The 14,959-nt window shown below is 38.1% G+C and overlaps 2 protein-coding genes across 2 annotated transcripts in view; both read left to right on the forward strand.

Moving 5' to 3' along the window:
• Window positions 1–230: 230 nt before the first annotated feature.
• Window positions 231–11,016, forward strand: LOC103517055 (ADP-ribose pyrophosphatase, mitochondrial-like). Its single transcript, XM_017447306.2, has 10 exons — window positions 231–403; window positions 1,605–1,830; window positions 2,094–2,140; window positions 2,831–2,845; window positions 3,145–3,370; window positions 3,644–3,690; window positions 7,655–7,829; window positions 8,647–8,874; window positions 10,354–10,509; window positions 10,810–11,016. Exons 1-10 carry the CDS (start codon window positions 401–403, stop codon window positions 10,968–10,970), a joined length of 1,284 nt encoding a protein of 427 aa, XP_017302795.1. The 5' UTR covers window positions 231–400; the 3' UTR covers window positions 10,971–11,016.
• A 2,101-nt stretch (window positions 11,017–13,117) lies between these two features.
• Window positions 13,118–14,959, forward strand: part of LOC103517056 (putative GPI-anchor transamidase) — a 13,756-nt gene continuing 11,914 nt past the window's right edge. The window contains exon 1 of the mRNA XM_017447307.2: window positions 13,118–13,554. Coding sequence (XP_017302796.2) covers window positions 13,498–13,554 — 57 coding nt within the window. The 5' untranslated portion in view covers window positions 13,118–13,497. The remainder of the gene's footprint in view (window positions 13,555–14,959) is intronic.

Genomic DNA, 14,959 nt, shown 5'->3' on the forward strand with positions numbered 1-14,959 from the left:
TTGAAAAATAATTTTCCGGTAGTTTTTGGATTTTTCAGAAGTTTCAGGTAAATTTTCCGTGGATTTTCTTCGTTTGCCCGTTTGTTGGTATGAACCTTTGGCGGATGGTCGTTTGTGGTTTAGCATGATTTAAAACCTACATCTATTTGAGCATGACCGTTGTTTGAGATGAAAAAGAATAGGTAGGTATCAGAATCAGATGTTTTTTTGACAAGTAAATAGGTACCTACACTGATTAGGGTTTTTTTTATGAGGTGAACGCCTTTATCTGCTATGGTCATATATATCAGGCTTATTTGTCTTGCCTTTGTCTCCAAGATTTCAACCAGCTCATCAATTACAACCAGGCAAATACTCACAACACTGAGGGCACATCTAGATAATCACCCATCCAGGAACAATGGTAGGTCTGAACCAACTTAACTTTGGTGATCCTTTGCATTTGTAGTGGTTATGTACTGGGTTATGATAAGCTTGGCTTCTAGGGTAATGGTAATATAAGTAAGTACTTTTATTGAAAAACTATATCAACATAAATAATTGAAAAAGCAAAATATCAATAACAAATTAATATAAATTTACAATAAATAAACTTTTTCCTTATCAATTGTTCATTTTTGTACATTATAAGTATGATAAATCCAATGTGGCTAGGCACGGGTGGGGTTTATTATTTTTCCTTTCGTATTTTTTTCCAATTATTATTTTTTGAAAACTCTTTCCATTAGGTACTTGCTTTTTTACTATTTTTTAGATGGTATTTTAGATGAGATATTAAAAAATAAAATGAAAAAAATCATATAATATGTGAATACTTAATGGTCAGTGCTTTCTACAATTTTTTTCTTTATTGATTGACATATTTAGCCATTCCCTCATTCTATTTCTTATGCATGTTAAACTGGATGTTTCAAGTGGTTGCCATAATCCTTTGGGTATACTGTTGAACACTTTACTGCTTACGTAAGAAAAGTGTCTTTGAGTTAGTGATCTGTGTGTAGTCCTTGTAGTCATTTGTCCTCTTTGTCGGGTATTGTAGTAAGTCTGTCCAGGTGTCCACATGTCTTGTTTCTTGATAGTAAAAATACAAGTTTTGAATATGTAAATGTCTTGTATAGTAGGTACGTCAAATATCCTGTAGAGTTTGTCTGAATGGAAGTATCTGTCTTTGTCAAGTATTATACGTAGTAGTATGTTCAGAGTCCTGTTTAGTGGTGTCATTAAGTTTGAGTAAGCTCCACCCCATGTTACTATGCAATATTGCACTAAAGATTGCACCATGGCAAAATAAATTTCTCCGAGCAAAGATTTTTAGGGTTAACTTATTATTTATATATTTTTTCACTCAAGGGTTAACATACCTGTAACATACATGTAGGGTAGGTTACCTACCACTTCAATGCCAGACTGTTTGAACAATAAACTAGCCCTAAAAGCCTAGCCTATCATATCCCAGTACATAACCGCTACCTCAATGTCCTCTTGTCTCTGACCAGACTAGTAGAGACAGAGTATGTCAGGCATGGAAACTCTTTTACCACTGGACCAACCAAGTAACAATGCCTCATGATTAGTTCTTCAAATAAAACACCCACCTGTTACAGATGTCCTATCTCTTGTTCAGCATTGTATTGTTATCTTCTCAACATACCCTGAGCTCCACAGCCATGGCATACACATTCAACAAAATACATTCCGTGTGTCGGAAACCTGTTCCATATCCCAAGACAGAGAATGTGTTTAGATTTCAAATTCCCGACCACAAAGTCAGCTGGACAGTAGATCATCCCGAGTATAAACCGGTTGAATATACTAATCCTGGTATTCAAGGTAAGGAAAATTCTGAAGTAGGTAGATAAGTAGATGGATGAGTTGGCCTAAGAATTGACCTTAATTGCTAATTAAAGCTTATTCTCAGGTCACTGAAACAACAACTAGTCTTTCTTTTATTTATTTATTTTTTTCAAGGTTTTATATCCCTAATGTAGAGTTCAGGAGGAGATCTTCCACCCAACCACTATTAGTGATCTTTATGGGAATAAATACCTTTCTCACTAGATGTATGTGATTTATTTATTTTAATTTCTCTTCAGGTCAAGTATGGGCTGACCATGATATTACTCCTGAAAATAGACCAGAGGTAAGAAGTTCAATCAGAACAGAACATCTTTTTTTTTTTTTTTTTTTTTTTTTTTCAATTGGTGTTTTTAGCCATTCCCTCATTCTATTTCTTATGCATGTTAAACTGGTTGTTTCAAGTGGTTGCCATAATCCTTTGGGTATAAAGTTGAACACTTTACTGCCTACGTAAGAAAAGTGTCTTTGAGTTAGTGACCTGTGTGTAGTCTTTGTTGTCATTTGTCCTCTTTGTTGGGTATTGTAGTAAGTCTGTCCAGGTGTCCACATGTCTTGTTTCTTGATACTAAAAATACAAGTTTTGAATATGTAAATGTCTTGTATAGTAGGTACGTCAAATATCCTGTAGAGTTTGTCTGAATGGAAGTATCTGTCTTTGTCAAGTGTTATACGTAGTAGTATGTTCAGAGTCCTGTTTAGTGGTGTCATTAAGTTTGAGTAAGCTCCTCCCCATGTTACTATGCAATATTGCACTAAAGATTGCACCATGGCAAAGTAAATTTCTCCGAGCAAAGATTTTTAGGGTTAACTTATTTTTTCTCTCAAGGGTTAACATACTCAAGCATGTAGGGTAGGTTACCTACCACTTCAATGCCAGACTGTTTGAACAATAAACTAGCCCTAGAAGCCTAGCCTATCATATCCCAGTACATCTACATAACCACTACCTCAATGTCCTCTTGTCTCTGACCAGACTAGTAGAGACAGAGTACGTCAGGCATGGAAACTCTTTTACCACTGTAAGTACCTACATAACCACTACCTCAATGTCCTCTTGTCTCTGACCAGACTAGTAGAGACAGAGTACGTCAGGCATGGAAACTCTTTTACCACTGGACCAACCAAGTAACAATGCCTCATGATTAGTTCTTCAAATGAAACACCTAGGTACCTGTTTCCAGATGTCCTATCTCTTGTTCAGCATTGTATTGTTATCTTCTCAACATACCCTGAGCTCCACAGCCATGGCATACACATTCAACAAAAAAAACACCTACCTGTTTTCAGATGTCCTATTTCTTGTTCAGCATTGTATTGTTATCTTCTCAACATACCCTGAGCTCCACAGCCATGGCATACACATTCAACAAAATACATTCCGTGTGTCGGAAACCTGTTCCATATCCCAAGACGGAGAATGTGTTTAGATTTCAAATTCCCGACCACAAAGTCAGCTGGACAGTAGATCATCCGGAGTATAAACCGGTTGAATATACTAATCCTGGTATTCAAGGTAAGGAAAATTCTGAAGTAGGTAGATAAGTAGATAGATGAGTTGGCCTAAGAATTGGCCTTAATTGCTAATTAAAGCTAATTCTCAGGTCACTGAAACAACAACTAGTCTTTCTTTTATTTATTTATTTTTTTTTCAAGGTTTTATATCCCTAATGCAGAGTTCATGAGGAGCTCTTCCACCCAACCACTATTAGTGATCTTGTGATCTTTATGGGAATAAGTACCTTTCTCACTAGATGTATGTGATTTATTTATTTTAATTTCTCTTCAGGTCAAGTATGGGCTGACCATGAGATTACTCCTGAAAATAGACCAGAGGTAAGAAGTTCCATCAGAACAGAACATCTTCAATAATATACGTAGGTATCATGTGTATGGAGTGAGTGAGTTACAAAAAAGAACAACTCTTTTCAGTGAACTACTCAGTCAATGAGTCAGATCCTAACTACCTATACCTATAGGGAGGGACTTGAAGAGTGAGTTACATGGTTTAGGATCTGACTCATTCACTGAGTAGTTCACTGGAGAGAGTAGTTTTTAACTCACTTACTCTATATTTTATATTATTTTCACATATTATGTGTAATTGGTAGGTAATTATGTAGGTATATTAGAACGTCAAGTAAGGTGATAAAATCACGAAAAATAATTCTACTTATGTAATATTATGTAATACAAAAGTTTAATGAACTCTTATTTCATACTTATAGGTACTTTAGCTTTAGAATTAAAATTAATATGTAGTTAATACAGTCGAACTTGTCTAATTGAGACCCGTCTAAATGGGGAAAAAGAGGGAGGGAAATTGACGGTCCCTTGGATTCCCAATTAGACAGGTTCGACTGTACCTATTCTAGCATAGATAAATCATCTACTTAAATAATACCTATACTAGCTTAGATAAATCTATCACTTAATGGTTAACAATAAAGAAAGACTGAGTGATTTGTGATCAACACACAAGACAATTTGTTCTTTTTTCGTTATTTAGGGGAAAAATCATTTAGGAAATCCCACCCATAACACATGGCTTCGGCACAAGCTTTGCCTTTATGAGTACACTGACCCTTAAAATGGTCCCAATTTCAAGAGGTTTAATAGAGGGAACTGTAACCGCTAAGGTCTTATTGTCCCGAAAATGAAGAGATAAGGAAGACAGGATAGGAGAAAACCAGGCGTTCCAAGAACGAACCTCATTTGTTTAGAATAAAATCCGCTCCAGGCGGGAATCAAACCCGCGACCTAGCGCTTACAAGACAGCTAACTAGGCTGGAATACATCTTTTAGAAGGTTCAACTGACCTTCAATTGTGGAAAGATCATTTTCCGAACTCGGGCTGCTGGAATAATGGTTGTGGATGGTCATGGTCACTCATCCACATACCAAGCACACACAACGAACTCGGGCTGCTGGAATAATGGTTGTGGATGGTCATGGTCACTCATCCACATACCAAGCACACACAACGTTGCTTAACTTAAGTGATCGGTTGGGACCTGGTGCACCTAGAAGAGGTTGGCACAGAGATGATCATTACAATTCTCAGGGAACATCATGAAAGTTGTTAACCATAACACATATCCAAACAATATACTTTACTATCAAAATTATACCTATTATAAGAAATAATGCTTTGAACAATATTATTACACTATTATTAACCTATATATCTCTATAAGAAAAATATATTATATTATCTATATAAAATATTTTATATACCTACCCCTTATGTTGTAAAAAATATGGCGTTTTAATTTTTCCTTCTCTCCTCTTTCTCTCGTCTGGCTGAGGGACTTTCAACAGGGAGGATACTAGCCTAAAATTTGCCTTGCTAGAAATAGCAAAGGTTGAATGCGAAGGGCATCCACTTGTAAAATTGTTGTACCCAAAACCAAAATGTCAGCCCAAGGCAATCACCCTAGCCAGGGCTGATTGAGAGGCTGACGAAACACGACGATCCCGTCTGAAAAGTCAAAGAAGAGGACTCTCTCTTTCTTTCTCTCCCTTATCATGTTGGCAAGAGTAGCATCTGTAGCCAAATTGGTATCCTTGGTTCAATTTCCGGGTAGTTGCTTCATCGAACAAGCTGGGCCCGTCCCTCCGGGAATTTTTTAGCCCGTAGTTTATTCGATCGTAATTAGAGAAAATCAGTACCTATTAAAGTATGTACCTACCTAATTTGTTTAATATTCAGTTTATTATTATTCTAGATTTGATTTTTGGATTTTACTTTCATGTAATGATTTAAAATCAAGACTAGAGCCCGTTCTCCCTTTATTCCCAATATAATGTTCAAGAAAGCAAAGGTCCAAAGATCGTTAGTCGGAAACCCGTAATTATCTAAAAAATAAAAAAGTCATGCAAAATAAAATACCTACTATCAAAAGGGCGACAGCAAAAATTCGCCCGGAGTAAATATCCAGAGCCGGCCCTGATTAAATTCAATGAACGGCCTTCAATCTTCAGTAGAAGATCGCAGATCTATCTTGTAGTAAATCCGTAGTATTTTTGACCTTGAAATTTAAATGAATGAAAAAAAGAAGGCGATTTGGCGGGAAACCAAAATACGCTCATTGGGTAGGGCAAAATACGCTCATTTGTAAACGGACCTTTCTGAATGTAAACAAACTTTGGAGCGCGAAGTTTCAAAAATTGAAAAATAATTTTCCGGTAGTTTTTGGTTTTTGGATTTTTCAGGAGTTTCCGGTAAATTTTCCGTGGATTTTCTTCGTTTGCCCGTTTGTTGGTATGAACCTATGGCGGATGGTCGTATGTGGTTTAGCATGATTTAAAACCTACATCTATTTGAGCATGACCGTTGTTTGAGATGAAAAAGAATAGGTAGGTATCAGAATCAGATGTTTTTTTGACAAGTAAATAGGTACCTACACTGATTAGGGTTTTTTTTATGAGGTGAACGCCTTTATCTGCTATGGTCATATATATCAGGCTTATTTGTCTTGCCTTTGTCTCCAAGATTTCAACATAGAATGAAAAAAAGAAGGCGATTTGGCGGGAAACCAAAATACGCTCATTGCGTAGGGCAAAATACGCTCATTTGTAAACGGACCTTTTTGAATGTAAACAAACTTTGGAGCGCGAAGACCGCGAAGTTTTAAAAATTGAAAAATAATTTTCCGGTAGTTTTTGGATTTTTCAGGAGTTTCAAGTAAATTTTCCGTGGATTTCTGGATTTTCTTCGTTTGCCCGTTTGTTGGTATGAACTTATGGCGGATGGTCGTATGTGGTTTAGCATGATTTAAAACCTACATCTATTTGAGCATGACCGTTGTTTGAGATGAAAAAGAATAGGTAGGTATCGTATCAGAATCAGATGTTTTTTGACAAGTAAGTAGGTACCTACACTGATTAGGGTTTTTTTTTTTATGAGGTGAACGCCTTTATCTGCTATGGTCATATATATCAGGCTTATTTGTCTTGCCTTTGTCTCTGAGATTTCAACCAGCTCATCAATTACAACCAGGCAAATACTTACAACACTGAGGGCACATCTGGATAATCACCCGTCCAGGAACAATGGTAGGTCTGAACCAACTTAACTTTGGTGATCCTTTGCATTTGTAGTGGTTATGTACTGGGTTATGATAAGCTTGACTTCTAGGGTAATGGCAATATAAGTACTTTTATTGAACAAAAATATATCAACATAGGTAAATAACAATTGAAAAAGCAAATTATCAATAACAAATATAAATTTACAATAAATAAACTTTTTCCTTATCAATTCATTTTTGTACATTATAAGTATGATAAATCCAATGTGGCTAGGCACGGGTGGGGTTTATTATTTTCAAAATCCGCCCCGGGCGGGAATCGAACCCGCGGCCTAGCGCTTACAAGGCAGACGCACTACCAACTAAGCTAACTAGGCTGGCAACAGAATGCTTTAGAATGGCAAAGAAAAATTAAATTTTCAACCTTTTAGAAACATTTTCTTGCTGTTTTGACTTCAGACTTGGATTTTTCACAACTTTTTACTTGAGAATAAGAATTTTTTGGAAAAGGGCCTCGTGGTCAATATTCCAGACATTTGTAGGTAAACAAAGCAATATTCGATGGGGCAGGAGTTCCCTAATGTTTCTGGCGATGCTTTTTTTCTTTCTAAAGATACATAAAGTAAAAAAAAAGAGGATTATTCGATTTTTTTTTTTTAAATGTGTTTTATTTAAAGGGGAAGTTAACAATTTGAGTCCTATTCCTGGGGAAAGAATCGACCGTTCATTGTAATTTTTTACCCCCAAACGCACATATCCTCTATTGATTCACAGGTAGAGGTACGCTGGGTAGATGGGGCCCCAACCATGCTGCTGATCCTATAGTCACTCGTTGGATGAGGAATGGGTCAGAAGTTATGTTACACCCTGTATCATCTAAATACAGACTGGAGTTCCTGGCTATTCAGAGGCGAGAGGGAAAAGCATGGGCTTTACCAGGAGGTAAGATAGGTACTAAGCCTAGTTACCAGGAGGTAAGATACTAATGGTGGATTTCACCAACCTTCTTTCCAGCCTCAAACAGCCCGTTAGCTTAACAGCCCTGTTAAGCCAATACAAATTAAATGGACACCAGGAGCTAAGATACTAAGCCTAGTTACCAGGAGGTAAGATACTAAGCCTAGTTACCAGGAGGTAAGATACTAAGCCTAGTTACCAGGAGGTATGATACTAAGCCTAGTTACCAGGAGGTAAGATACTAAGCCTAGTTACCAGGAGGTAAGATACTAAGCCTAGTTACCAGGAGGTATATATCGGCTAAACCCAAACTGGAGTTCCTGGCTATACAGAGACGTGTGGGGAAAGCATAGGCTTTACCAAGAGGTAAGATACTAATGGTGGATTTCACCAACCTTCTTTCCAGCCTCAAACAGCCCGTTAGCTTAGCAGCCCTGTTAAGCCAATACGAATTAAATGGAACTTAACTGGCTGTTAGCTTAACAGGAGTTCTAATGAGTGAATAAATATTGGTGAAATCCAACATAAGCCTAGTTAGCTTGGAAGGTACCGCTATTTCCAAACTCGATTTTTTCAATACATCGCAATTTATCCTTAGTAGTGAATAAATATTGGTGAAATCCAACATGAGCCTAGTTAGCTTGGAAGGTACCGCTATTTCCAAACTCGATTTTTTCAATACATCGCAATTTATCCTTAGTACATATTATTTTTTGTATGTATACGTAGTATGTTCCCTATACAACTATACATATTTCAATAGAAAATTTAAAATCTTTTCGCTTTTCTGTTTACGTTTCAGGTATGGTGGATAAAGGAGAGCAAGCATTGGACGCGGCACAGCGAGAGTTTTGTGAGGAAACATTAAACTCCAAGTCCTGGAAGTCCGCAGCACAATCCCAACAAAAACATATCGTGTCGCAATTGTTTGCCTGGTCACAACCTGTGTATCATGGCTACATAGATGATGCAAGGAATACAGATAATGCGTGGATGGAAACCGTGGCGTTTCATGTGCACGACCCTAGTGGTTAGTTCTCATCCATACGGATACCAACCACGGGCAAAGTTGCTTTACTGCAGTAAATAAGTACCAGCAACCCGCCATTTTTATTATTTTTAAGACCTTAAGTGATCGGCAGGTACACTGTGAGATTCAATCTAACATTTTAACACTGTTGGTAACCGTTTTGACTCGATTTTCTCAAGAGGTTTGATAGAGGGAACTGTAATAACGCAGGTGTTATCCTCCCGAAATCCAAAAGAAAAGAACAACAGGATAGGAGAAAGCCAGTCGTTCCGAGAACGAAGCTTATCCGTTTAAGCCTGATACCAACCACGGGCAAAGTTGCTTTACTGCAGTAAATAAGTACCAGCAACCCGCCATTTTTATTATTTTGAAGACCTTAAGTGATCGGCAGGTACACTGTGAGATTCAATGTAACATTTTAACACTGTTGGTAACCGTTTTGACTCGATTTTCTCAAGAGGTTTGATAGAGGGAACTGTAATAACACAGGTGTTATCCTCCCGAAATCCAAAAGAAAAGAACAACAGGATAGGAGAAAGCCAGTCGTTCCGAGAACGAAGCTTATCCGTTTAAGAAAAAGTTTGCTCCGGGCTAGAATCGAACCCATGGTCCTCTAGACTGGCTTGTAAGAATGTTGTTGTTTATTAATGCAAGAAAATTGGTCATATATTCTGTTTATTTCCAGGTTCCCTCACAGATAAACTAGACTTAAATGCTGGTGATGATGCTGTAGACGCCCCGGGCTAGAATTGAACCCATGGTCCTCTAGACTGGCTTGTAAGAATGTTGTTGTTTATGAATGCAAGAAAATTGGTCATATATTATATTCTGTTTATTTCCAGGTTCCCTCACAGATAAACTAGACTTAAATGCTGGTGATGATGCTGTAGATGTAAAATGGACTCCAATAGGAAAAAGTTCGCCCCGGGCTAGAATCGAACCCATGGTCCTCTAGACTGGCTTGTAAGAATGTTGTTGTTTATGAATGCAAGAAAATTGGTCATATATTCTGTTTATTTCCAGGTTCCCTCACAGATAAACTAGACTTAAATGCTGGTGATGATGCTGTAGATGTAAAATGGACTCCAATAGAAAAGAACTCAACTCTAGACATCAGTCATAATGGTCTAATTCATAAAGTAGCCCAATACATGAACGCTCATTGGTCAAGCGATCCGCGTTGAGATATCAAAAAACTAAATGCCATTAATAAAGGAGCATGCCAGCCTAGTTAGCTTGGTTGGTAGCGCATCTGCCCGGAGCGGATTTTATCCTCAGTAGATAAGGTTCGTTCTCGGAACGGCTGGCTTTCTCCTACTCTGTCTTCCTTCTCTCTTCGCTTCCGGGATGATAAAACCTTAGAAGTGACAGTTCCTTTTATCAAACCTTTTTTAAATCATTATTGTAGAATACTCATCTCGGGATTGGTTCATTAGAAATTGGCAGCCTTTAAAGAATTGAATTGTTTTATATTTCCAGGTTACCTCACGAATAAACTAAACCTACATGCTGGTGATGATGCTGTAAATGTAAAATGGACTCCAGTAGATAAGAACACAACCCTGTTTGCCAATCATAATGATCTAATTCATAAAGTAGCCCAATACATGAACGCTCATTGGTCGAGCGATCCGCGTTGAGATATCAAAAAACTAAATGCCATTAATAAAGGAGCATGCCAGCCTAGTTAGCTTGGTTGGTAGCGCATCTGCCCGGAGCGGATTTTATCCTCAGTAGATAAGGTTCGTTCTCGGAACGGCTGGCTTTCTCCTACTCTGTCTTCCTTCTCTCTTCGCTTCCGGGATGATAAAACCTTAGAAGTGACAGTTCCTTTTATCAAACCTTTTTTAAATCATTATTGTAGAATACTCATCTTGGGATTGGTTCATTAGAAATTGGCAGCCTTTTAAGAATTGAATTGTTTTATATTTCCAGGTTACCTCACGAATAAACTAAACCTACATGCTGGTGATGATGCTGTAAATGTAAAATGGACTCCAGTAGATAAGAACACAACCCTGTTTGCCAATCATAATGATCTAATTCATAAAGTAGCCCAACGCCTGAATGCTCATTGGTCAAGCGAACCAAGTTGAAAAAATATTTGAAACCAGATGTCAATGCCACTGAATCCACTGATGCATGCCATCAAAACGGGCACAGAGACACATCACCGTGCTTGCTTGCCATGAATAATCCCCATCCGTGGCATTGCTTTTACGGATGAGTATACCATTTATATGATTTTTTTTTTTAGGTTCTGTTGCTATAATATAATAAATCTCTACTGTCCTGTTTTTTTTTTTTTTTTCCTTGAAATTTGGAGTTCTTGTAGAATGTTGGAAATTCTTACTTCCTGGAATTTGGAGTTCTAGTAGAATTTTCGAAATTTAGACTTGATTGAATTTAGAGGTTTTCTTGAACTTGCATTTTTCGTAGAATTTTGGAGAATGAGGGTTTCTTGTAGAATTTTGGGTCGTACTTTATGTGTCGCGGAATTGTCATATCCGAAATGTGTTGGTATTTTGCAGATTTTGTGTGAGTGAGTGTCCTTTTTAACTTCAATTTTTTTTTCGTGAATTTAATTTGTAATGTTGTTGACTGAATTTATTTAGAAGTCAGCTTACATTTACTTTTTTGATAGGAGAAAAATAGGTATTTGTGTACTGGCCATTTGGATTGAGGTTCCTGATAAAAATGATTATAATAGGTACTTAATCTGTAAATACAAACTAAAAAAATGGGATACCTACTTGCAGCTCCTTTTAAGAGTCATAAATTCATTACCTACGTAGGAAAACTTTAGTATGCCTTTTAATAGTAATAGAAAAAAAAATTAGCCTGTTTTTCATAGCAGTGTAGGTAGGTAGGTACTAGGGCCGGATTAAGCTCATTTCTACCCTTACGTAGGAAAACTTTGGTATGGCTTTACCCCCCTTTGAAGGTTAAATGGAAAAAAGAAGAAAAAATAAACACACCTCACAGTCCTGCTCGAAGCAGAGTTTGGTAAAGTTGAGCTCTCGCTTGAGTTTTTGAAAGATGGATATTGGAGACCCTTGTACTATGAATAGTTGACCACCATGACTCTTCAGCTGACGGTCTAAATCCGCCAAACATTCTAGTAGAAATCGGAACCGGTTGTAACCAATGTGCATCGTACCTGGGAACATAGAACGGAAGTGTTGTGAACGTCAAGAATAAACGAAATACATCATACGGATGGAAAAGCTACACATATCTAGACGATTAACACTGGTCAAGATTACTTTCTTTTTAACTTTTCACAAGCTTTAATTAATATGACGAGGTGCCAAATTCCGTGAGTAGGTACAGGTTTACTAATACAGGTTGGAAGCGCGTCTGCCTTGTAAGCACTAGGCCGCGGGTTCGATTCCCACCCGGGGCGGATTTTATGCTGAACGTATAATGTTCGTTTTCGGACCAGCTGGCTTTCTCCTAACCTGTCCTCCTTTTCTCTTAGATTTCGAGATGATAAGACCTTCAAAACCTCTTGAAAAAGTGAATGAGAACAAATCTCCTTGCTTAAATTAGTAGTGGATTGTGTTACCACTGCCCTGTCACAGATATGTACAATACAATTTAGAAGGAAAAGCAATTTGAAATAGAAGTGCAGGCCCATCAATATACGTACTTTTGTACTTATAGCTCTAGGGAAAATGTCTGATGAGTTTTTAAGTTCATAAATCCAGACATGAAACTAGGTACTAAACTACACACAAATGGGTACAAGGAAAATTGATGATTAGTTTTTAGGCTGGTCATGTTATAGTAGCATGTACTCGTACATCCCATAGTAGGTCTCTAATTGCATTGAACAATTTGTGAGAAGAATATTGAGTCCAATTATTATGTTATGTAAGTAGGTAATTATAATTACCTATAACCTTGCAAAAAGAGTGAAATATGAGAGATGGAAGAAGGGAGAGAGCAAGAGAGCAGATGGGTAATATGATATATTTTTTCCTCTTTTTTTCTCTCTCTCTTCTCTCTCTCTCTTTCTCTCTCTCTTCTTCTCTCTCTCTCTTTCCTCTCTCCTTTTCTCTTTCCCCCCTCTCTTCTCTGTCTCTCCCTCTTTCCCTCTCTTCTCTCTCTGCTTTTTCTTCTGCTCTTTCCCTCTCCCCCGTTTTTCTCTCCTTTTCTCTCTCTTTCTGGGTGATTTTTGACTAACCATCAGGTACTTAGAACTGATTGTTTCATACAAAATGTAAATAAAAACAAAGGAATTTTAATTGTGTTAAGCACACATGCTTGTCACAAATGTCGTTCCCCACTTAATATTAATACACTACAGCACTACACTATTTTGTTACTTGACTTATACTCGAACCACCAACCCTCAGATTTAGATTCCACCGTGCTAACCACTACAGAAGTTGGTGTGAGACATGAGAGCATGTGACGTGAGGGCAGTGTGTTTCCACCTTTATCCCTTTCGGCATTAACTCAGAAATGTTTTTACTGTCACCTCAACCCTTCCACAATTAAATAACGAATGATCAGAAAACTGTAGATATATGACCGTTCCTGTTGTTCCGAGAACATATCAATGCAAACTGTCGATATCTAACTCTTACTGGCGTTCCAAGAACAAATCAAGGCATCATGCAAGTCCATTGGCTTGGTGCGATATTCCTGTCCACAATCTTTGTGTTGAATGAGGTGAGTTGACTCTAGCTCGGAAGGTAGCTGCCTTGTAAGCGCTAGGTCGCGGGTTCGATTCCGCCCGGACGGATTTATCCTGAACGGATAAGGTTCGTTCTTGGAATGACTGGATTTCTCCTATCCTGTCTTCTTTCTCTACCTATTCAATTCCGGGACGATAAGACCTTGGCAGTTACAGTTCCTTATATCAAACCTCTTCAAAAACAAAAAAGAAAAACGAAAAAAAGGTACACAGTCCATGTGGCCACATGCAGCTTGTAATGGCACTACAAGAACCGTTGTAGATAACACATTATAGACCGTTCCTTTAATTAATGTATGCTCAACCTATAAAGTTTTTTGTTTATACTCCCTGTAATCCCCGCCACTCGGTCGCCATACTCAGATTAAAGTACCTTACTCCCAGTTGCCGCTCGACAGGGCTGAGAGGCACCTTGCTACCCTACTCCAAAACACCACAGGCCGAAACAAGACTTCGACACCCCGCCGGAATCAGAAACCCGGGACCTTCCGAATGTTAAAGCGCGTGATAGCCAGGAGGTTCCAAATACATCAGACCTCCTGTTATGCAATAAGCGTAATGTATGTAATCAATGACAATACAGTGTAGACTATAACACACAGATACTAAACACACATTTATAGAACATTATAGATCAAATAATTAACGATATTATATATTATATATTTCAAGGACGGAAACACTCCACACACATCGGGCGAAATCAAAAGACACATATACACAAGGGTGTCTGGATATAATATACACATACACAAGAGATACAAATTTGCCCAATGTACTTTATCCCAATATACCCCGTAGTGTCCAAACGTCTTGGGCCATACCAAGAAGCCATCGAGTAATCCTGTATGATTGCCGATGGACACTGGCTTGTGGTAAGCCCAAGGAACCCGAACGGCCACAGTGCGTTGCAATGAATGCCCAACCAACATATAGGGACTTGTGTACGGGGAGGTATGGTGGAGGGTGGACCTATTACGAGGGACTATGAAGTCACTGTGAGAACTTTAGTACCAGACTACACACAAGCAGGTGTAATTGCACTTTACGAAGTCTCCAAATCTTGGCACGAGCAAGTCTTGTCCCCTGGAGACTTCCGTTTTTGACAAGAAATGAGTAATACAAGTGGTATCCTGAGACTAATGTGGTGTAAAACCTTGAATTTGATTGTAAGTCATACCTACCTACCGTACTAGTTTGAATAACACACCTGCCTCGCTGGTGTAGTGGTCAGATCTCGCCTCGGCAAACAGGAGGGCGTGGAGTTTCAATCCCACCGCCGACAGGTACTGAAAATCTTATCCCTCATATAATTCCTGAGAATTTGACACAATATATAGCCCGATGCTGGAGTAGACAGGACTTTTCAGTAACTATGCG

The sequence above is a fragment of the Diaphorina citri genome, unplaced genomic scaffold (assembly GCF_000475195.1).
Source record: "Diaphorina citri unplaced genomic scaffold, Diaci psyllid genome assembly version 1.1 scaffold1735, whole genome shotgun sequence".
Lineage (NCBI taxonomy): Eukaryota > Metazoa > Arthropoda > Insecta > Hemiptera > Psyllidae > Diaphorina > Diaphorina citri.